At 32.9% G+C, this 24,831-nt stretch overlaps 1 protein-coding gene across 1 annotated transcript in view; it reads right to left on the bottom strand.

Annotated features, from left to right (window-relative positions):
• The window catches only part of LOC142351989 (uncharacterized), a 379,819-nt gene that overhangs the window by 353,859 nt on the left and 1,129 nt on the right, over positions 1-24,831 (bottom strand). Inside the window, exon 2 of the mRNA XM_075404285.1 lies at positions 21,613-21,709. Within this exon, the coding sequence (XP_075260400.1) occupies positions 21,613-21,709 (97 nt within the window). The remainder of the gene's footprint in view (positions 1-21,612; positions 21,710-24,831) is intronic.

The following is a 24,831-nucleotide window of genomic DNA, read 5'->3' as shown; positions in this document are numbered from 1 at the left end:
AATAATAGTACAAAAAAATTATTTGAACAGAGATGTAGCTACCACGAGATGTTCCCCACAGTTATTTGCTGTTAATAAATGATCCGGCACTGGTAATTTATAAAACCAATAGGAGACGAAGTCGGATGAATTGCAAATCATATGCAGGTGCAAAAGCGGCTGGAAGGGAGAGCAGAATAGAAGAAAAACATGAGCGGAGAAAACAATAGAATTAATAGCCAAAAATGAGCTGTTACCAACGGCTATTTTGCAAGATAGCCGTCGGATATGTAAGAGTCTTGTAATAATAAAAGCCTCGAAGTCCTACAAGAATGTTACAAGATCGGAACTTATCTTGCATGATTCTTACATATCCGACTGCTATCTTGCAGGATCTTGCAAGACTCTTTCAAGATAGTTGTACTAGGGTTAACTGAGATGCGACTAACCAACACATTGAGTCTTGGCCTTGTTTGTGACGTATCCGTTGTTACAGGAGCAGGAGAATGAGCCCTCTGTGTTGTGGCAATGTCCATTAAGACACGCCAAGTTAGATTTGCACTCCATTATATCAACTGAAACAACAAATCAATAACAAAACAAACACCAGGTGGTCTACACGTCCATGTTTCCCCCAACCAGCCCGGGATGAGGCGCTAGACATATAATTCAACAGTTTGCTTTATGTTTGGTGGTGGTGGTGGTGGTGGTGGTGGTGGTGGTGGTGGTGGTGGTGGTGGTGGTGGTGGTGGTGGTGGTGGTGGTGGTGGTGGTGGTGGTGGTGGTGGTGGTGGTGGTGGTGGTGGTGGTGGTGGTGGTGGTGGTGGTGGTGGTGTGGTGGTGGGGGGGGGGGGGGGGGGAGGTTGGAACCATCCCAGGAGTTAAATACACAGCCTAGACCATGCTTTTTGTCGCGCCATTTTGAACCAAAAGCCTGCTAGTTCGACGCACAAGCCCTCTATCTTGGCTCATATCCTCTATATGGTATGAAAAGAATTTGGTTCGACAAGACAAAATTGTGGTCCTCAACTTAGGCAGAACAAAATAACAACGTCATCGGCTTTTCGACTTTAGATCAATTATTCATCTTTACTTTATTTTATTTCTACTTGCAAACCATTTTATATCTGTTCAACAATATTTAGTGACAAATTTCAAATTCATTCTTATACGTTATCTTTTGTTGTATGTAGAATATATTGTGAAAGGGAAAACAATTTAACAAACCATAAACAATTTTAATTTTGTCTCGAAGATAAACGGTTGAAGTGGAAAAAAAAATATTCACGTAGAACTAGATTTTAAATAGGTGAAATAACACTAGGATAATTATATGGTGTCAAGAACACTATTATGAATGGATTCAAACCCGGGTCGAGGTTTTTGGATGAATTTTTGTATGAAATGCGGTGAATTTACAGCATTTCATAAAATAATTCACAGCATTTCACCGCTTTTCTTCCAAAAATTCACGGCAAAATTCACCGCATTTCTTATAAAAATTCACCGCATTTGCTTTCCAACGTTTACTGAATCTGAATTAAATTCACAAGAAATATCATAGACAGTTGGCGCAGTGGAATAAGAAGTTGAAGGCATGCGGGAGGTAAAAGGTTCAAACCCTTGTAAGACAGCCTTTTTTTGTTAGAATACTAATAACGCGGTGAAAATAAATAATTCACCGGGATTCACCGCATTCACCGCAAAAAGATTTAAGAAATACGCGGTGAAAATTTTTTTTTTCACCGCATTTCACCGAATCTCTTACGAAAATTCACCGCCAAGCCTCGATCCGGGAATTAGTAAAAGCAATAGCACAATCAAGTTTAGAGAACCTCAAATATTGTTGTTTTAATGTATGCAGTTAAATGACAATAAAAACTTTGCTCAAAACAATTGAGATAGTTTTTGCTAATTCGTTATTGTCTAATTAAGTCGAGATTGAAAAATTTTGATGAAACCCAAGATTTTATCTTGAGTTGAAGATAGTCTGATGTACGGGATGAGCTTGAGGTCCCACGCCTAAGTAAAATCTGATCAGACCAGCTGCGAGTGGGCTAATCGAATTGTGGGAAAAACTGACCAGGGCATGGAGTCATCGATGGTCTGGTCATAGGACATGGTCTGATCAGAGATAATGTCCGTGCAGGATGGTCTAACCAGGGCTGTTATGGCGCTAGACGGTCTTATCAGAAACGCACGAAGACTTAAGCGAAACAAAGTCTGATAATCAAGAATGCCATATTTTTCTGCAGAGGTTTTTTACACATTGTAACGTAACATACATACCACAAACGCAGAAGACTTGTTTTTGATTTTGTTCAATGACCTGGTTGTCAACCTGGTTGTATTTGTAAATGGTTGTGTCGTCGGACCAACCCCAAAGAAAATAAAATCAGATCATCTTTGTGCTTTTTTCGTAAAATATCCTCAATTTTGAACTGCCTTCTTACCGCATGATAGACCAGAGGTAGCATCCGCTTCATATCCATTTAAACAGTTACACGAGTAAGATCCGTAAGTGTTCACACATTGAGTTGTGTCATTGTCACACTGGTGCAGATCGCATTCGCACTCGTTCACGTCTTCGGTACACAGTTGTGAAGTCGTGTCAAGGGTGAAGCCGTTTGCAATAGAGCAACTACATCGACCTTCACTTGTTAGGCAGGTACCACTGATGCAGTCTGCGTCACTGCTGCATTTGCCTGAAATGATTTTGACAAATGCTCATTCCCGGGTCGAGATGTCAAACGCTAAAAATTTTCTAAAAAGTGAGAAAAATAGAATTTCAGAGCTAAATTTAACAATACGATATACTTAGAGACCATCAGACCTGAATAAAAAAATCAGAAAGCTTTACAGTCTTGATTCTGATTCCTAGAGATTCCTCAAATCTTGGGGGTCTCAGCAATTCTTGCTAAATTTAACAGCTTTCACCGCATTCATTGTTGAAATGCGCGGACTTTTCGCCATTACTGCACCGCTATTGGCCACAAATTTGAAGAAAAAATTCTGTACAAAATTTTGACGGGGTTAAGTCCTGAACGGGCTTGTGAATGCTGCATTTGCATTTGCCTAAAATGTTACCAGGAAAATTGGCAATACCCGATCGCAGATGACCTTACAAACCCCCTTAAATGATAGACAAAGATGGATGTGATGACCATAGTAACTGCATACGAGGGGAAAATGTTGCTTCTTTCATTGAGAATTTAATAACCATATTTATGAAAAGAAAAAACAAGTGTTTTGAAACAATTTGCAACGCCATTCCCAGTATGCCGACCTCGCTCATCCACATTATTGACTTAATTATCAACTAACCGAGCAGAGAAAAACGAAACTTTTGATGTAGAAACATTGATCAAGATCCTCACTGCTACTTGATGGACTCTCAAGTACAGACCAAAGATTGTTGTTTTTAGTTCATTAGAATGGACAAAAAACTTTCCTGAAAAAAAACAAGTGGGTGAAAAATAAAAGAAATACATTTTTGCAAGCAGAAAACAACATTTTCGGCAACAACGAGCCTTTTTTTGCCAATTAACAAGAAATGGAACTCTGTAATCAAATTAAATCAAAATCAAATCAATTTCTGAACACCCCTTTTTCGAGCAACGTTGCCGTATTATTATTGATCTTGGGTGAGCTCTTTCCAGATTCAAATAACAACTTAATCTTCTTTTGAGATTCAAAGCGTCAGTGTAGAACACACTTTAATAAGTCAAATAAGTAAATTTTGAATACTCATGAATAAAAAAATTCCTTAAGAAACACCTATCATGCAAAACAAGTATTCTCCTGTAGACAAAATTGTTGGATGGTAAAAAAACAGCTCAAAAACTTGCTTTTTGATTTCTTGGCGCGTTATGAAATTGTCGTAAGATCAATCAAGATGAATAAGAAAAACTTTTCTGTTTTGGCCCCAGTGTTTTTACGCCCCATTTACAAGTTATATATTGTTACATAGCAAGTCACTATGTAAAAAACAGAACGTGCGCCTGGGGGCGTGAAGATATAAGCCCACTAAACTGGGGGCAAAAAAATAGATCCGAAGAACAAAAAAGACAGGAAAAGACTTCATTTGCAACATAAGGAAATGATAACAAAATGATTTGTCCAACAAAATTTTTTAAAAACAAACACAGATTTTGACAGTGAACAATCACCCTATGTACGAAAAAAAAGAAAGCAAGCAGAGAATTTTTTCAATCAAGCTATTTTCATCGAAAGCTAATAATGTTATAATCATCAAAACCAACCACAATCTGACTGACAAAACGAAACCACGAAAACGATTCCCTAACGCGTTGCTGGAAAAGAGGTGGGACCTGTCCTTATCCCGACTAAGTTACAATTCGCCAGAAGTGAACAACAAGAAATAGGCAAAAGTAAAAGATCAAATTTTTTTTTGACAACAACACGTTGTGATATAGTTCTAAAAAAATTTGAAAAGCTAACTTAAATTAACAAATAAATAAATAAAATAATTATAAATCTCAATAAACACGAGGGAACTTGTCATTCATGATACCAAGAGACAAGACAACAAAAAAATATTATTTCGATGAAAAACTAATATTTCAACTTTATATTAAGAGAACCAAGCACCAAATCTTACAAAACACAATTTATCAACCAGCAGCAGTGAAAAATTTGTATACAATCTTACAGAAAACCGATCGCACCTTATCGAAATACAAGACAGCAAAAAGCACAACTAAGACGCAAAACTCTTATCCATTCACTAACATTATTCAAAGAAATATATATCGTGAAGAAGTAAATATAAATTTTCTCTCAAATGAAAAATTTTATAATTTTACTGTTATACCTATCTAAAAATCCAGTGAGATTTGTGAGTAAATGGACTAAATAAAAACAAGTACAAGCAAAACTCACTTTAAAAATATAACAAATAAACGTAGTCAAAGCCGTCAAAACCAAAAAGCAACAACTGTGGTACGTTAAAAGAGCCCCATAGGTTTTTTTTAGATTGTCACGGGGTCACTCATTAATGTGATTAGACAAAAAGCTTAGAAAAATAAGCGCAGAGCACAAAAAAAATTTTAACAAAAGTTTTAGTTACGAAATTTTTTTAACGCCTATAGTTTTTATTTTCAATATCTTTTAATCATTGGGTGCCAATTGAGCAATTCAAAAAATAACTTTTATGCATCAATACAAAAATAATGTAGCCTTTAGTAGCAGTTGCAACCAAAAGGAATTTTGTAACAGATTTTTTTGCATTAAATCTACTCAAGCATGAATAAAATCACAAACCGTTGAAATCAAAACCACAAAAATTGAGAATATATCTTATAAAAAACAGTTCTCAATGAAATCTAGTTTGTTTAGACTTCAGACAATTACAATTTGACTTATAATAGCCTCGGTGTTTTTCCGTGGTATTAGCAACACGTAATTGTTCCAAGTTTTTAATAGTGCGAAAAATGAATAAAATCCCCAAATGGACTTCAGTTCACTTTTTTGAACCAAAAAGGTGAACCACATTACTTTAAATTGTTATGAATTAGAAATAAAATTTTCCAATTCACAGTTCCAAATGTTTTAAGATTATCATCTGTGCAGATTTTTTGGCACTTTTCTAGAGAAGTATTATTAGTTTTACCCAAAATAACTGATTTCTGCCAGTTTTCTTAAGAAAAATTGTAAATTATCTCGTAATCAGACAAAATTTACAAAATATTAGACCGTTAAATGCAGCAACTTCTTGTCAATTTAAAAAGGAACTTGTTTTTCTGGTCTCATTTCAATTTATTTTATCGAAATCAAACAAATTTTGAGTTTAGAGGCTCAGCAAGCACAAGTAAACTTTGATTGGGACAAAATGGCTATTCAAATCAATTCCGTTGACGGAAAAGTTGTTTTCATTTATATGAATTGAAAACCGAACGGTCTGCGGCAGCGCATGAATTTTCGTTTTTTTTTATTAACACTGCCGATCAATCATTGAACTGTTATTGTCAGAGTGGTTTCTTTGAAATCCTATAAAAACAAGTGCATTGACTGTTTCGTTCAAAAAGTTTAAACATAATAGCTGAAAAAATCACTATGTGGTTGGTTGGTTTAAGAATGAAATTTTATCGGGATCTTTGTCAAAGGCAACCACTTCAGCCTATCAGATTTAGTCAAATCTTCCTTAATCGGTTTTGATTTAGTCGAAAAAAAAGAAGTTTTCTCAAAAAAATGGTTTAATGTAACAGATTTTTTCTCTGTCATTTTTTTTGGGTATCGGACCGATTTGTATCAGACCTCAAATCTTGCCGGAGTTTGAAACAAGTTATAGCGGAAATCTATGAATTCCCGTATCATGTCTTATACCAAAATTGAAAGAATTAAAACCATTTTCAACAGCTGTTTTCCTGTTCCAAACTCAACGAAGCAGGCCAATTTTGCAATACTTTGTCTTCAGACATCTGCAATTAAAATACCTTTCAAATAAATCTATCCGCTTCTGCATAATTTGCCTTATAAAAAATAATATTTCTGGGAATTTTTATCTGTGCTGAAAACAGTACTGATCTAACTTGATATTCTTTTACTATTCTTTTTAAAAACAGGTTTCTGAAGTTCCCATGACACAACTTCACAATGTTCAAACGGAGAACGTTTACAGAGCTGGCTAAGAAAATTTTTGATTTTTGCGTTCATTTTTTATCACATAGTTGCCCGCGTCAGACTGAACGCCCTGCAGGCATTTATTAGGAATTGAGTAACTCTGCTTTTTCGTTGGGTATTCTGGGTTAATTAAATATATTAGGTTTCAACAAGAAAATAGTTAATCAAAATAGATATAACTTTAAAAATCATTTTCCAATTGAATTTCTCAATCTATTTCATTTGATTTATTTTCAAGTTGAAGTTCACCTTCCGTTGTGATTTTAGCACTTGGCTTGTTTAACCAACAAAACAGATCACCGCATACACCGCATCGGTTATAAAATTTCACCAAATTTGCAAAATTCTTCCATTTTAGCAAATTGTAGCGGAAACATCCCATCCAGAGATGCGATGCTAAATTTTGATGAACTTTAGAAATTTTTGCCGGTTCATGCTCTAAAAGTATTCTGTTGAAAAAATTTTCACTAACTACTCTGATTAATCACCGAACAACTTATCTCGGAGTAGTTTTGTGCTGCTATATCTTCGGAAATGATTGCTTAGACTGCAGTTTTGAAACAACAACTGGAAAATAACATTAGGATCTATCCTGTTTTGCACCCCAGTGTCTTTTACGACCCCCAGTTAGCCTTGGGGCTTAAAAAATATAAGCTAACTAAAGTTTAAAGATCAGAGCTGAAAAAATCACTTTGTGTTTGGTTTGTTTAAGAATGAAATCTTATGCGAATCGTTGTAAAAAATTTAACCACTTCAGCCAATCGGATTGAGAATCAAGTTTTCCTTAATAGGTGTTGATTCAGTCTGAAAAGAAAATATTTTTTTCAATATATGGATTACTGTCAAAAAATTTTTGCTCTGTCACTCTCTAAGTATCCAAACGTTTTGTATCAAACCTCAAATCATGCTGGAGTTTGAAACAAGTTTTTGCAGAAATCTATAATATCTCATATCATGTCTTATTCCAAAATTGAAAAAAAAATAAAACCATTTTCAACAGCTGTTTTACTCTTTCAAACTCAAATTAGCATTGTAATACTTTGTCTTCAGACATCTGCAATTAGAAAATCATTCCAATTAAAATTATCTGCTTCTGCATAATTTGCATTATAAAACATGATATTCCTAGGAATTTCCTTCTTTGCTTTTATTTGGTTTTTTTTCTAGTTGAAACTCAACTTGTGTTGTGATTTTAGCTCTTGGCCTGTCTAACCAACAAAACAAATCACCGATTACACCGCATTGGTTATAAAATTTCACCAAATTTGAAAAATTCTTCCCTTTTAGCAAATTGTAGCGGAAACATCCCATCCAAGGATCTGATGCTAAATTTTGATGACCTTAAGAAATTTTTTACAATTACCTAGCCGTTTCAAGTCCTAAAACTATTCTGTTGAAAGTTGTTTTTACTAACAACGCTGATAAGTCATTGAACATATTATCTCCGAGATGGTTTGTGTGATATCTTATGAAATGATTGCAATGACTGAAGTGACTGAAACAATTCCAAGACCATCGTCGAAAGAAAACATTAGGATCTATTATTTCTTAACACCGTTGTCTTTTACGACACCCAGTTGTAAATTATAAATTATTATAATGCACGTTGCTGTGTAAAATATAGCACGTGCGCCTGGGGACGTGAAAGTTTAAGCTAACTATAGTGGGGGCAAACATAATAGAATCAAACATTGAATTGTCGGGTTGGTTCAAGTACTAAATCTACTCAAACTTTTTCAGGTCTAAATTAAACATAAAGTTACTCGAATTGAGCATTGCATCTTCCTTCATCAAGATTGATTCAGACAAAAACTGTCTCAAAATTTGTCACTCATGAATCAGGTCTCTAGTCTTGACAATTTTTTGTATTGGAGCGTTTTCAATCAAACCTCAATTACCTCAATTCTTGCCGATCCTTGAGTTAAATAGATGTCAAATGGTAAAAACTCTTTCTATTCCAAAATTGGAAGAAGTGAGACTAGCTTTAGAGTTGTTCACGGTTTCAAAAAACAAAAATGTTTCCATCAATAACAGTTTTTTGTCTTAAGACAACCGATTTTGAAAAAACCGCAATCTCACCTAAACACTTCCTCAAAGTTCAATTTCAACGGAACCTATACAGTAGAATTTCTAATGAAAAATGTGCTTTTGTACCTTCCAGTGTCTTACCTAATGTGGTATCTGGATACTTTTTGCGCAGTAACACTTGAAATTGACTCCGGTTCTGCGAAGCGTTTGCTAAATTTGGTAACAAAAATAAGAGTTCATAAGTAGATTTTTAAGGCAGATTGATAAAATATATTTCCGAAAATCTTATTAAAAATTTGTGAAAATTTATACGGTGAGAATTCTTGAAGCGGGATGGGAGAATGTTTGCGATCAATTTTATCACCTAATTGCCCTTTTCAAACCAATCAGCCGTGAGCTTTATTTAATCAAGAATGAAGAATGATATTTTAAGATTTTGGCAAAAAAATTAATTAAGATAACTCGTTAAGTTTAATGACTCACAGTTTAATTCATTTTCTCAATTTTATTGGTTCAGTGTAAAATTCAATTATGATTGGCTTTTAGCAGTCACTGTTTCAGCATTAGAGAAAAATTATTGGCCGCATAATACGCAACTGTTACAACATTTAAAGATATTTCCCAAATTTGTTACAGTTTAAGCAATTTTTATCGGTAATATCTCGAACCAAGATCTTGAATATCCGGTTGCCGTTCTAAAACATTCCTAAAAAATTTTTTTCAACAAAACTGCTGAGTAATCACAGAATCAAATATATTCGGAGTTGTTGTGTGACGTCCTTTTGAAATGACTGCATTGTTGAAAAATTTCCAAGGTGAACAACAGCAAACAATTAATGGTTGATTTGAGGAAAAAAACATTTAAGCAAAATTGTTGACATAAATTTAGACAGTTAAGCCGCTGTGATTGAGCGTCAAATTTTACTTTATCAGTGATGATTCAGAAAAAAAATCATTAAAACATGAGTATTCTAATCTTAGAATGCTTTCTTCTTATTGGAACGCTTGCCATCAAACCAGTCTTGTCGCGGCCTGATTCAAATCATTTTCAGTACTTGAAGTCTCTTTAATTAAGTCTGTTTTAAAATTGGAAGATTTCTGACAATTATTTGTACTTTGCTTCAAAAATCTGACATCAACATATGGCAATCAGTCCAGTTTCAAAGGATTTTTTTGCAGAAATATGTTTAATCAAGAATGAAGAATGATATTTTAAGATTTTGGCAAAAAAAATTAATTAAGATAAATCGTTAAGTTTAATGACTCACAGTTTAATTCATTTTCTCAATTTTATTGGTTCAGTGTAAAATTCAATTATGATTGGCTTTTAGCAGTCAGTGTTTCAGCATTAGAGAAAAGATATTGGCCGCATAATACGCAACTGTTACAAAGTTTAAAGATATTTTCCAAATTTCTTACAGTTTAAGCAATTTTTATCGGTAATATCTCGAACCAAGATCTTGAATAGCCGGTTGCCGTTCTAAAACATTCCTAAAAAATTTTTTCATCAAAACTGCTGAGTAATCACAGAATCAAGTTTATTCGGAGTTGTTGTGTGACGTCCTTTTGAAATGACTGCATTGTTGAAAAACTTCCAAGGTAAACAACAGCAAACAATTAATGGTTGATTTGAGGAAAAAAACATTTAAGCAAAATCGTTGTCATATATTTAGACAGTTAAGCCGCTGTGATTGAGCGTCAAATTTTACTTTATCAGTGATGATTCAGAAAAAAAAATAATTAAAACATGAGTATTCTAATCTTAGAATGCTTTCTTCTTATTGGAACGCTTGCCATCAAACCAGTCTTGTCGGGGCCTGATTCAAATCATTTTCAGTACTTGAAGTCTCTTTAATTAAGTCTGTTCCAAAATTGGAAGATTTCTGGCAATTATTTGTACTTTGCTTCAAAAATTTGACATCAACATATGGCAATCAATCCAGTTTCAAAGGATTTTTTTGCAGAAATATGTTTCAAATATTGGCTTCCATGATTTTTCTTTTTGCTGTTTTTGAAACTTTGTTGCCGTGTAATATCCGAATCTGACTCCGGACCCGTCAACCATTGGTAAACTTTAACATTTGAAATGTAACTGGATATGCAGGTGTGATTTTAGCTCTTGGCTTGTTTAACCAACAAAACAAATCACCGCATACAACGCATTGGTTATAAAATTTCACCAAATTTGCAAAATTCTTCCATTTTAGCAAATTGTAGCGGAAACATCCCATCCAAGGATCTGATGCTAAATTTTGATGACCTCAAGAAACTTTACAAATACCTAGCCGTTTCAAGTCCTAAAACTATTCTGTTGAAAATTGTTTTTACTAACAACGCTGATAAGTCATTGAACATCTTATCTCCGAGATGATTCGTGTGATATCTTATGAAATGAGTGCATTGACTGAAGTGACTGACACAATTCCAAGACCATCGTCGAAAGAAAACATTAGGATCTATTATTTTTTAACACCATTGTCTTTTACGACACCCAGTTGTAATTTATATATTGTTATAATGCACGTTGCTGTGTAAAATATAGCACGTGCGACTGGGGACGTGAAAGTTTAAGCTAACTATAGTGGGGGCAAACATAATAGAACCAAACATCGAATTGTCGGGTTGGTTCAAGTACTAAATCTACTCAAATTTTTTCAGGTCTAAACTAAACATAAAGTTACTCGAATTGAGCATTGCATCTTCCTTCATCAAGATTGATTCAGAAAAAAACTGTCTCAAAATTTGTCACTCATGAATCTGGTCTCTAGTTTTGACAATTTGTTAGTATTTGGTCGTTTTAAATCAAACCTCAATTACCTCAATTCTTGCCGAACCTTGAATTAAATAGATGTCAAATGGTAAATACTCTTTCTATTCCAAATTTGGAAGAATTGAGACTAGCTTTAGAGTTGTTCACGCTTTCGAAAAACAAAAAAGTTTCCATCAATAACAGTTTTTTGTCTTAAGACAACCGATTTTGAAAAAAAAACGTCAATCTCACCTAGACACTTCCTCAAAGTTCCATTTCAACGGAACCTATATAGTAGAATTTCTTTAAAAAATGTGCTTTTGTACCTTCCAGTGTCTTACCTAATGTGGTATCTGGATACTTTTTGCACAGTAACACGTGAAATTGACTCCGGTTCTGCGAAGCGTTTGGTAACTTTAGTAACTAAAATAGGAGTTCCTAAGTAGATTTTTAAGGCAGATTGTTAAATTATATTTCCGAAAACCTTATTATAAATTTGGGAAAATTTAAACGGTGAGAATTCTCGAAGCGGGATGGGAGAATGTTTGCGATCAAATTTATCACCTAATTGCCCTTTTCAAACCAACCATCCGTGAGCCTTATTTAATAAAGAATGAAGAATGAGTGTTTAAGATTTCGGCAAAAAAAATTAATTAAGATAACTCATTAAAGATAAGTTTAATGACTCACAGTTTAATTCTTTTTCTCAATTTTATTGGTTCAGTGTAAATTTCAATTATGATTGGCTTTTAGCAGTCAGTGTTTCAGCATTAGAGAAAAATTATCGGCCGCATAATACGCAACTGTTACAAAATTTAAAGATATTTTCCAAATTTCTTACAGTTTAAGCAATTTTTATCGGTAATATCTCGAACCAAGATCTTGAATAGCCGGTTGCCGTTCTAAAACATTCCTAAAAAATTTTTTTCAACAAAACTGCTGAGTAATCACAGAATCAAATATATTCGGAGTTGTTGTGTGACGTCCTTTTGAAATGACTGCATTGTTGAAAAATTTCCAAGGTGAACAACAGCAAACAATTAATGGTTGATTTGAGGAAAAAAACATTTAAGCAAAATTGTTGACATAAATTTAGACAGTTAAGCCGCTGTGATTGAGCGTCAAATTTTACTTTATCAGTGATGATTCAGAAAAAAAATCATTAAAACATGAGTATTCTAATCTTAGAATGCTTTCTTCTTATTGGAACGCTTGCCATCAAACCAGTCTTGTCATGGCCTGATTCAAATCATTTTCAGTACTTGAAGTCTCTTTAATTAAGTCTGTTCCAAAATTGGAAGATTTCTGACAATTATTTGTACTTTGCTTCAAAAATCTGACATCAACATATGGCAATCAGTCCAGTTTCAAAGGATTTTTTTTGCAGAAATATGTTTAATCAAGAATGAAGAATGATATTTTAAGATTTTGGCAAAAAAATTAATTAAGATAACTCGTTAAGTTTAATGACTCACAGTTTAATTCATTTTCTCAATTTTATTGGTTCAGTGTAAAATTCAATTATGATTGGCTTTTAGCAGTCACTGTTTCAGCATTAGAGAAAAATTATTGGCCGCATAATACGCAACTGTTACAACATTTAAAGATATTTCCCAAATTTCTTACAGTTTAAGCAATTTTTATCGGTAATATCTCGAACCAAGATCTTGAATAGCCGGTTGCCGTTCTAAAACATTCCTGAAAAATTTTTTTCAGCAAAACTGCTGAGTAATCACAGAATCAAGTTTATTCGGAGTTGTTGTGTGACGTCCTTTTGAAATGACTGCATTGTTGAAAAACTTCCAAGGTAAACAACAGCAAACAATTAATGGTTGATTTGAGGAAAAAAACATTTAAGCAAAATCGTTGTCATATATTTAGATTGATTCAGAAAAAAACTGTCTCAAAATTTGTCACTCATGAATCTGGTCTCTAGTCTTGACAATTTTCAGTATTGAAGCGTTTTCAATCAAACCTCAATTACCTCAGTTCTTGCCGAACCTTGAATTAAATAGATGTCAGATGGTAAAAACTCTTTCTATTCCAAAATTGGAAGAATTGAGACTAGCTTTAGAGTTGTTCACGGTTTTAAAAAACAAAAAAGTTTCCATCAATAACATTTTTTGTCTTAAGACAACCGATTTTGAAAAAAAACGTCAATCTCAGCTAGACACTTCCGCAAAGTTCATTTTCAACGGAACCTGTATAGTAGAATTTCTAAAAAAAAATGTGCTTTTGTACCTTTCAGTTTCTTACCTAATGTGGTATCTGGATACTTTTTACACAGTAACACTTGAAATTGACTCCAGTTCTGCGAAGCGTTTCCTAACTTTAGTAACTAAAATAGGAGTCCATAAGTAGATTTTTAAGGCAGATTGATAACTTATATTTCCAAAAACCTTATCAAAAATTTGGGAAATATTGAACGGTCAGAATTCTCGAAGTGAGATGGGAGAATGTTTTCCATCAATTTTATCACCTAATTGCCCTTTTCAAACCAATCAGCCGTGAGCTTTATTTAATCAAGAATGAAGAATGAGTATTTAAGATTTTGGCAAAAAAAAATTAATTAAGATAACTCGTTAAGTTTAATGACTCACAGTTTATTTCATTTTCTCAATTTTATTGGTTCAGTGTAAATTTCAATTATGATTTGCTTTTAGCAGTCAGTGTTTTTTAGCATCAGAGAAAAATTATAGGCCGCATAGTACGCAACTGTTACAAAAATTAAATTTATTTCCCAAATTTCTTACAGTTTAAGCAATTTTTATCGGTAATATCTCGAACCAAGATCTTGAATAGCCAGTTGCCGTTCTAAAACATTCCTGAAAAAGTTTTTTCAGCAAAACTGCTGAGTAATCACAGAATCAAATATATTCGGAGTTGTGTGACGTCCTTTTGAAATGACTGCATTGTTGAAAGAACACCAAGGTAAACAACAGCAAACAATGAGTGGTTGACTTGAGAAAAAAACATTTAAGCAAAATCGTTGACATAAATTTCGACAGTTAAGCCGCTGGGACCGAGCGTCAAATTTTATTTTATCAGTGATGATTCAGAAAAAAATCATTAAAACATGAGTTTTCTAATCTTAGAATGCTTTCTTTTTATTGGAACGCTTGCCATCAAACCAGTCTTGTCGCGGCCTTATTCAAATCATTTTCAGTACTGGAAGTCTCTTTAATTAAGTCTGTTCCAAATTTGGAAGATTTCTGACAATTATTTGTACTTTGCTTCAAAAATCTGACATAAATATATGGCAATCAATCCAGTTTCAAAGGATTTTTTTGCAGAAATATGTTTCAAATATTGGCTTCCATTGTTTTTCTTTTTGACGTTTTTGAAACTTTTTTCCCGTGTAATATCCGAATCCGACTCCAGACCACCCGTCAACCATTGGTAAACTTTAAGATCTGAAATATAATTGGATATGCAGGTGTGATTTTAGCTCTTGGCTTGTTTAATCATCAAAACAAATCACCGCAGACACGGCATTGGTTATAAAATTTCACCAAATTTGCAAAATTCTTCCATTTTATCAAATTGTAGCGGAAACATCCCATCCAAGGATCTAATGCTAAATTTTGATGACCTTAAGAAACTTTTCACAATTACCTAAAACAAGTCCTAAAACTATTCTGTTGAAAATTGTTTTTACTAACAACGCTGATAAGTCATTGAACAACTTATCTCCGAGATGGTTTGTGTGATATCTTATGAAATGATTGCATTGACTGAAGTGACTGAAACAATTCCAAGACCATCGTCGAAAGAAAACATTAGGATCTATTATTTTTTAACACCATTGTCTTTTACGTCACCCAGTTGTAAATTATATATTGTTATGATGCACGTTGCTGTGTAAAATATAGCACGTGCGACTGAGGACGTGAAAGTTTAAGCTAACTATAGTGGGGGCAAACATAATAGAACCAAACATCGAATTGTCGGGTTGATTCAAGTACTAAATCTACTCAAACTTTTTCAGGTCTAAATTAAACATAAAGTTACTCGAATTGAGCATTGCATCTTCCTTCATCAAGATTGATTCAGAAAAAAACTGTCTCAAAATTTGTCACTCATGAATCTGGTCTCTAGTCTTGACAATTTTCAGTATTGAAGCGTTTTCAATCAAACCTCAATTACCTCAATTCTTGCCGAACCTTGAATTAAATAGATGTCAGATGGTAAAAACTCTTTCTATTCCAAAATTGGAAGAATTGAGACTAGCTTTAGAGTTGTTCATGGTTTCAAAAAACAAAAAAGTTTCCATCAATAACAGTTTTTTCTCTTAAGACAACCGATTTCGAAAAAAACGTCAATCTCAGCTAGACACTTCCTCAAAGTTCAATTTCAACGGAACCTATATAGTAGGTTCCGTTGAAATTTCTAAAAAAAAATGTGCTATTGTACCTTCCAGTGTCTTACCTAATGTGGTATCTGGATACTTTTTGCACAGTAACACTTGAAATTGACTCCAGTTCTGCGAAGCGTTTCCTAACTTTAGTAACTAAAATAGGATTTCATAAGTAGATTTTTAAGGCAGATTGATAAATTATATTTCCAAAAACTTATTAAAAATTTGGGAAAATTTAAACGGGGAGAATTCTCGAAGTGAGATGGGAGAATGTTTGCGATCAATTTTATCACCTAATTGCCCTTTTCAAACCAATCTTCCGTGAGCTTTATTTAATCAAGAATCAGGAATGAGTATTTAAGATTTTGGCAAAAGAAAATTAATTAAGATAACTCGTTAAGTTTAATGACTCACAGTTTAATTCATTTTCTCAATTTTATTGGTTCAGTGTAAATTTAAATTATGATTTGCTTTTAGCAGTCAGTGTTTCAGCATTAGAGAAAAATTATTGGCCGCATAGTACGCAACTGTTACAAAAATTAAATGTATTTCCCAAATTTCTTACAGTTTAAGCATTTTTTATCGGTAATATCTAGAACCAATACCTTGAATAGCCGGTTGCCGTTCTAAAACATTCCTGAAAAATTTTTTTCAACAAAACTGCTGAGTAATCACAGAATCAAATATATTCGGAGTTGTGTGACGTCCTTTTGAAATGACTGCATTGTTGAAAAAACACCAAGGTAAACAACAGCAAACATTGAATGGTTGACTTGAGAAAAAAAAATTTAAGCAAAATTGTTGATATAAATAAATTTAGACAGTTAAGCCGCTGGGATCGAGCGTCAAATTTTACTTTATCAGTGATGATTCAGAAAAAAAATAATTAAAACATGAGTATTCTAATCTTAGGATGCTTTCTTTTTATTGGAACGCTTGCCATCAAACCAGTCTTGTCGCGGCCTTATTCAAATCATTTTCAGTACTGGAAGTCTCTTTAATTAAGTCTGTTCCAAATTTGGAAGATTTCTGACAATTATTTGTACTTTGCTTCAAAAATCTGACATAAATATATGGCAATCAATCCAGTTTCAAAGGATTTTTTTGCAGAAATATGTTTCAAATATTGGCTTCCATTGTTTTTCTTTTTGATGTTTTTGAAACTTTTTTCCCGTGTAATATCCGAATCTGACTCCGGACCACCCGTCAACCATTGGTAAACTTTAAGATCTGAAATATAATTGGATATGCAGCTGTGATTTTAGCTCTTGGCTTGTTTAACCAACAAAACAAATCACCGCAGACACCGCATTGGTTATAAAGTTTCACCAAATTTGCAAAATTCTTCCATTTTAGCAAATTGTAGCGGAAACATCCCATCCAAGGATCTAATGCTAAATTTTGATGACCTTAAGAAACTTTTCACAATTACCTAGCCGTTTCAAGTCCTAAAACTATTCTGTTGAAAATTGTTTTTACTAACAACGCTCATAAGTCATTGAACAACTTATCTCCGAGATGGTTTGTGTGATATCTTATGAAATGATTGCATTGACTGAAGTGACTGAAACAATTCCAAGACCATCGTCGAAAAAAAAACATTAGGATCTATTATTTTTTAACACCATTGTCTTTTACGACACCCAGTTGTAAATTATATATTTTTATAATGCACGTTGCTGTGTAAAATATAGCACGTGCGCCTGGGGACGTGAAAGTTTAAGCTAACTTTAGTGGGGGCAAACATAATAGAACCAAACGTTGAATTGTCTGGTTGGTTCAAGTACTAAATCTACTCAAACTTTTTCAGGTCTAAATTAAACATAAAGTTACTCGAATTGAGCATTGCATCTTCCTTCATCAAGATTGATTAAGATTCCTGAATATTTTAAATCAAGTTTAAATTTTGGTAATTAATTTTAAAACCTTGTTGGCCGCGTCAAACTGTACGAGAAAGAGATCGTTTCTCTGGAGTCAAGTAACCTGTTTTCCGAGGGTAACTGCCGTCAATCGAATTTTTTAATATTCATCCAAATTTAAAAAAATCAAAATTTAAATTTAACCATTAACTATGAATATCATAAAATTTGATATCATACGGTTTAATTTTATTTCCTGAACCAATTTTTTTTTGAGTGAAATATCCAGCTCTAGCTTGAATTCTCAGTTTTTCTAGCAAATCATTTAGAAATAGCTCTATTGACCTGACCGTGTTGTTAAAATACTTCTAACATAAAACCCAGAAAAACACTGGATGAATGAGTTGGTTTAAAAATTAAATCTGAGCGTATTTCATCTCTGCTGATTCAAAGAAAAAGTAAATTTTTATCCTGAAACGATCACTAATGCCTAAAACCTCTAATCTTATTAACTGTTAGTATTGGAGCGCCTTGAATAAAACTACTATTTTTAGCGCTTAAGTTAAATCTTTGTCAAAGCTGAAAAACTCTCGAATCATATCTCGTTTTTTAATATGAAGATCTATGACTAACTTTCCAGTTGTTTTCTTTTCAAAAAAAAGGGCTACTAATTACACTACTCTGTCTTTGGGCGTCTAAATAAAAAAATTCGATCACGCCTAGCGGGTGAGGAATTTTGGTGGTCTTTGGGCGTCAAAACAAAAAAAATTCGATCACGCCTAGGGGGAGGAACTATATACTCAACTGGGTTTTTTTTTGTTCAGTCAATTTTCGCCGATCGATATATTCATCGTAGAGAGTTGAGACTGGTATCACTACAAAGCTCGTCCAGCGTAGAATATGGAATTAAAAACATTTTTTCAGTTTTTAATTTCTACAGGGAGTTATCGAGGTTTAAACTTCTGAGAAAAGTAGAGTGAATTCAAGTTGTTTTTATTCACATTTTCCGAAATTTTTGCCTAAATTTTCGTCAATTTTGCTAAAATTTGTTAAAATTTTTAGGAATAGTGTCGTTGATTTTGTTTTTAAAGACAAACAAGCCTTGTTGATTATTCTGATTTACATTTTTTGGTCAAAAACTCTGGATAAATATTTCAAATTTCAGCCTTTTTTATCAAAAACAGCACGAAATAAGCTACTTTGGTCCACTTTGATTAAATTTGTCGGCACTGCAACCCCAAACAACACTAATACAATCTTTCTAGACTCAGAGGGGGGCTATTTTTACTTCAACTTCCGCTGAAAGTGCTCTGTAATTAAAACTTTGTCGTTTTTTTTTCTAGCTTTACTCGTTTATTATCAAAATTGCAGAATTTTTTTTTTCAACCAACAAATTATCTATATCTACAATATTCGAAAAATCAATAGTTCCTAACAGACAATAAGCATTAGCAGGGTTAGTTTTAAGCCCATCGTGGACTGTTACAATCCAAAAAAGAGTTCGTATTGCAATCAGTCGGGTTTTTTTTGAAAAAATACGTATTTTTATTATTAAAGAACCGAACATATCAAATGAAAGCTCAGGAGTGACAGGTCCAGTTGGCCTCTTAAGCAGCTCCCAGTTAATGCCTTTAGTTTTTTACCTGAAAGTTTATGATCGTTTCGACTTTTAAAAAAAATTTGACTTTTTTAAATTGATTTTTAAATAAATAAAGGCTTAATGAACTTTTCCTCCATTTTTTTCTTAATTTGGTCAACTTGCAGCTAGTGTCAAAAAAGAAAGAAAGCTTCTTCATTCTACTGATTTGAAATTTAGTATTGATTGCGTTTTTAAGCCTGAAGTTATTGTTTTCTGGCTCTGATACTACTAGATTTTAGATTTTTTTTTTTGTTTTTAGAAATTTGCCAGTTTTTCACGTTTTCTAGTCACATTATCACAATACTGACAGTTCCCATATCACATTATTAGCGTTCAAAATGAAACAAAATTGAATATATTAAAATCCTTAAAGATATAGATTATCGTTTTAACGGCCTCGACAATACTTTCTTCAAGATATTAATTTCCTGTATAACTATAGGTTTCACTGGTTTTTTATAGAAGCATAGATGAGCCGATATTCTGATAATAGTAGATAGCTGATGGCTTTCAAGACTTTGAAAACAATCGTTTTCCAAAACTAAAAAAAAAACTTTTTAACTTCGCAAGTTTGTTCTTCTTATTTTTCTTTTTGGTACCTAATGTCGTTAATTACAGGTCAAATATGACATTATGGTGTCAAAGAAAATTATCAAAAGGGATTGAGTCCCGTAATACTTTTTTAAAGAATGCATTATGACCTTACTGACTTCGACACCGGTTTTTCACAAAAAAAAGTAAATTAATTTGATTTTTGTCATGTTTGACGTTCTTTTTGTAGACGCAAGAATTATTCTGGATAATTGCAGGTTTCCAAGATTTTTTTCGGATGAATAAATTACCCTATTTAAGTATTTCATTTTGTAATTAATGTTTTTCATGACTTTGGATATAATTTTGTTTCGAAAAAAAAACAAAATTATTATATATTTTTGCCCTTTTCTCTTTTTTGTCTACTTTTTAAATAGTCTCACTAATAAATGGCCTAATACCTCTTTATTGGTGTTTGAGGAAGGCGCAAACGAATATATTTTGAGGGTTGAAATATGGCTTGACGGTTTTGACAGCGTTTTCTGGCAAATTTCAATTGAATTTTTGTTTGTTGTTCTTTTTAGCCGCTTATAGAAATGAATAAGGACAGGTCCTAATGCCCTTCTATAGAAGCATTAGTAATCGTAAACCTTTGTGATATTTTAATTGTTATCTGATGGTTTTAATTACATTAAAGTTAATTGTTTCAAAAAAATAAGCGAATTTTTTTAACTCTACTGTTTTTTTTCTTTTTTGTCTAATTGTTACCAAACGTTTTTATGGACTGGTCCATATCTTTTCTGGTGATTTATAAGTTATTTTGTTTAGTTTTAGGTTCATCTGACGGTATGTTGACTTTGTTATTAAATTTTGCTTTTTAAAACGGACAAAAAATTTTGATGTAATTAATGTTTTTTGTTGTTGTTGTTGTTGTTATTGTTGTTGTTGTTGATGTGTTTGTTGTTGTTGTTGTTGTTGTTTGATTTTGCTGTTCCTCTTGACTCGCTTTCTTAATATTGGCATATCACAGCAATATAATGCTTCAATTTTTACTCCACTGAGTTATTTGCTTTGGACGCTATCTTATCGTTCATACACAATTTTTTTGAAAAATAGTTGGGCTTTTATGGGTTTTTTGGTATTCCCAAAAAATGATTTTTGGGTTCTCTATCTGTTCCTTATTTGGTAGACAATTATGCCAATTGTGGATGGGTGTGGTCGGAACCTTATGTGCCATCGCACATTGCTGAGCCGCCTTGTAAATTGAAATTTTTTCAAAGGTTACGCTGGAGTACCTTCTGTGGCCTTTTCAATCTATTGTTTTTGGACGCTTTCTCCATTTTATCTGAGATCGACCCAGGATTACTAAAACATTGGCTTGCCTTGCTTAAAAATAGAATTACAATTGGACATGCAGTTAATCTTTAACGCAAGATGTGGATTTCGCTATATAAATACTGATCTCAACTTGGAACTCTTTTGAAAGTTTTGGCGATCATTTTTTATCACCTTTGCCCGTGTTGGACTAAGCGTCTTGAGCTTGTCTATTACGAATCAGGTCACAAAGCGTCTGTGAAATATTCTAGATTTAAGAAAAAAATAATTTATCAGAATATCGAAAACTTACTGATTCACTGTTTAATTCATGTTCTCAATTTAATTTTATAGTATAATTTCTAGTTATAGCGCACCTTTCACAATCGCGGTTTCACTTGGCTTCGTTTCAACGAAAACATCGCCTTTGTTGCAAAAATTTGCCTAATTTAACAAAATTTATTTTATATCTTAAGCAATTTTTAGCGGTAAAAACCCTTTCATAATTGCGTACCCGGTTCTCCATCGTGTGAGTCGCATAGATCAATGTCAGAACATCTGCCTAGAAGAAGCACCACACCCAACGCCCACGTGAACAGAACTGAACGAATCTGAAAAGAATTCGCGAATCTAAAACTTTTTTGTTTTCTTAGTAGAAGGTGGAAACCATTCTTTCTCCTATTAGTCAGATTTTGTCTGTTAAATTTTTTTGACATTCCATTCAACTAATCACTTTCTAAGCTGACGTTGTTAACAATTGCAAAAAATCCACGAATTACAATACGATCTTGAAAACTCTCTTCGGAAAGTAAAACTACAAAAGAAATAATGAAAATATTGACAAATATCAGTGATTATAAATTCCTCAAAATTCTGAGATTAGAAAAACATTTTTTTACCAAACTGATTCAATTGTTTATTTTCATCAAAATTTTAAAAATTTTCGAGCTGAAATATATAGAAAATTTTATTTTAAAAAAGTTCTCTCTCAAACATTATCTGGCTAAATGATTAAATTGGAAACAGTAGATGTACAAATCTGCATCAAATGATACAAAAATACAACAAGGAGGCTCGTTAATGTGCGTACACACATAAAGATGAGACACGCTCATCCACACACTTGGTTTAATTGGTTACCCAATGAGAGCGAAAACTTACATAAAGTTCAATAAACCACAAATGTGATACCATAAAGCCACGCTACAGGGCCGATGGAATCTTTTGTTAATAGGACTACTAGAAAATTCGATACTAAAAATCTAATAACAAACATTAATTACGACCAAAACTAGACGTCTATATTAAAATAGCAACAAAATCAAACTCGCATCAGATAAAACATAAACAAAACAAAATAAGCTATATTTCATTAGAAAAGGTTTTGGACCGGGTAACAGGTCGACAAAAAGAGGAAATAGGTGCGAAGTTCAAAAATACGTTTCCATTATTTAGAAATATATTATTTCAAAGTGATTAAAATCATTGACTATTAACTGAAAACGCTAAAATTTTCATTTATATCTTCACAGAAAGCAGTTGAGGCCTGTCATTATCCAGTATAGGTCATATCATTACAAAAAGAAGGACAAATACCGGCAAAAAAAGTTCATGTAAACTTTTCGCGAATATTGCAGTGAAGCAGTTGAGACCATATATCTGTCATTGAGCACCAAAATCTTTAAATTGGAAAATCTTTCATAGCCAATTGGACCTACCATTAATGTTTTAACTTACAAAGAAAACAAAAAATCTTCAAAATGTATAATTATATATTCTCAAACAATTTATGAAATCTCTTAGTAAGAGCTGTAACAAAGCCAAGAAACAAACGATTGAAACTAAAACCTTGATAAGGATTAAAAAATAGCGCACTGGACACGCGTTCCTACCTGTTTTTACAGAGATTAAGCAACAAATCGTACGAAAAACTATTTAAAGGATGAAGAAGTTCAAAAATCCAAATATATTTTTGAAAACAAATAATTCCAAAGGCCGTAACAGACATAGGCCGTAACATTCAAAAAACTGATCAATTGGGTTGCAACACCTCAAAAAACCAATTGCGCTGGTTATTAATGAGACTAAGTCACAAGACTACAAAAAATATTGGCAGAAGCCCAAATTTCACAAAGAATTTTACGACATCACAAGGTTCAAGGCACTATAAATTTAGGTTGTTGTTTGCAAGAACTGTAAATCTTCACATGCTTTTTATCCTAACAGCAACTGGTTTTCGTTATGAAACCACTACGTAGGCATCACATCAAAACAGTCCCAAAATTTGAACAGTATAGAAATATCGAAACTATTGAGAATTTTTTTTATGAAACTAAATGATCGAAGCCATCAGTCAAAACATATGACCAACCAACAACATAGTTTTTGAGTTAACAAATGTAGTTGAAATTTCTCAATAGTGAGGTTGATTACACTATGACAAAAATAAAAGCAAAAAGGGACAGTTTAAAAAATCTGTTTTTTTTTAAAAAAAAAAAAAAGAGTTAAATTGAAGGTCATTAAAATGAATAGCTATGAACCCTAGTCTTTGAAAAATTTCACTTAAACGTCCTTGAAATGCAATTGAGACCTTATTTCTCCACGTATATGTCAAACAACAACAACAACAAGGACAAACATAGGCAAACATAAAAATAAATCTACTAACTTTTGCGAGAGAACTGTGTCTGAGCCAAAATGCACAAAATATTCAACAAAAACAATTAATATTTTCAGAAACGCCTTTTCGCAACGCTTGTGCAGTGTTGGTCTCAATTATCCTCTTTTCCAATTGGACCTGTCAACATTTCCTTGTCAATGTGATAATTCGACAAGGAAAGAAAATAAACTTATCTAATATTCATGTATGCTCAAAACTCAAAAAAAAAGAAAAATTGTAGTATAAAATGCAAGAAAACTGCAGTTAATTAAACAAAACCGTTAAAGCAAATAATTTATATCTTAGAGGAAATAGGTTTCTCTTGTTTTTACGGAGACTACGCCTGAAGTCGAGAAAAGTGTGATAAATTAGTACAAAAGTTCAAAAATTCACCGACATTTTCTTAAAAAAATGAATTCACAGTCATAAGAGATATTAGATAAAAACTGAAACCAATGTCTAGGTTCTTTTTCACTTCTTAAAAAACGAAATGGATCTTCGATTTGGAGACTAAATTTTTGGCATACCAAAAGCATAACAAAAAAAAGCAAAAACATAAATCCATAAAATTTTACGAAAACAATTGATCAGGCATAAAAATCATGAGCTTAACTCTAAAATCATAGGGCCTCTATCAAAGGGTCTTTTTTGAAATTAGGATCTGTCAATAATTGAGTCCTGGTATGATATTCCTATCTGTAACTTATATGAAAAACTATAAATGCAGAAAAATTTTTTTTAAAAGCAGCGCCCCAATAAAATCTAAAGTTTTTAACCGTAATGATCCAGGGTGAGATCAAGATCAGCCCTGATATTGCTGCTTCAATAAAAATACACACATTTGTTCAAGTGGTTGCAAAAGAGATTAAATGTTAAATGCAACTTTTCAGTATATCAAAAAAAATCATGAATTTGCATATTTATCGAGTTTAAAATTGCCGATAACTTCGCAATATTAGAATTCCAGAAGACTCTTAAGGTCGGCAAGTGTACCACTAGTTCCGTTTGAGCTTACAAAGAATATGAGTGCAGTTTCAAGGTGTTCACTTCCATGAAATCTGTAGAAAGTGGGCT

This window comes from Convolutriloba macropyga, chromosome 13, assembly GCF_964194025.1.
Source record: "Convolutriloba macropyga chromosome 13, txConMacr16.3, whole genome shotgun sequence".
Taxonomy (NCBI): Eukaryota; Metazoa; Xenacoelomorpha; order Acoela; family Convolutidae; genus Convolutriloba; species Convolutriloba macropyga.
The sequence above is the reverse complement of the archived record's forward strand: the minus strand, read 5'-3'. Positions and strand labels throughout refer to the sequence as shown.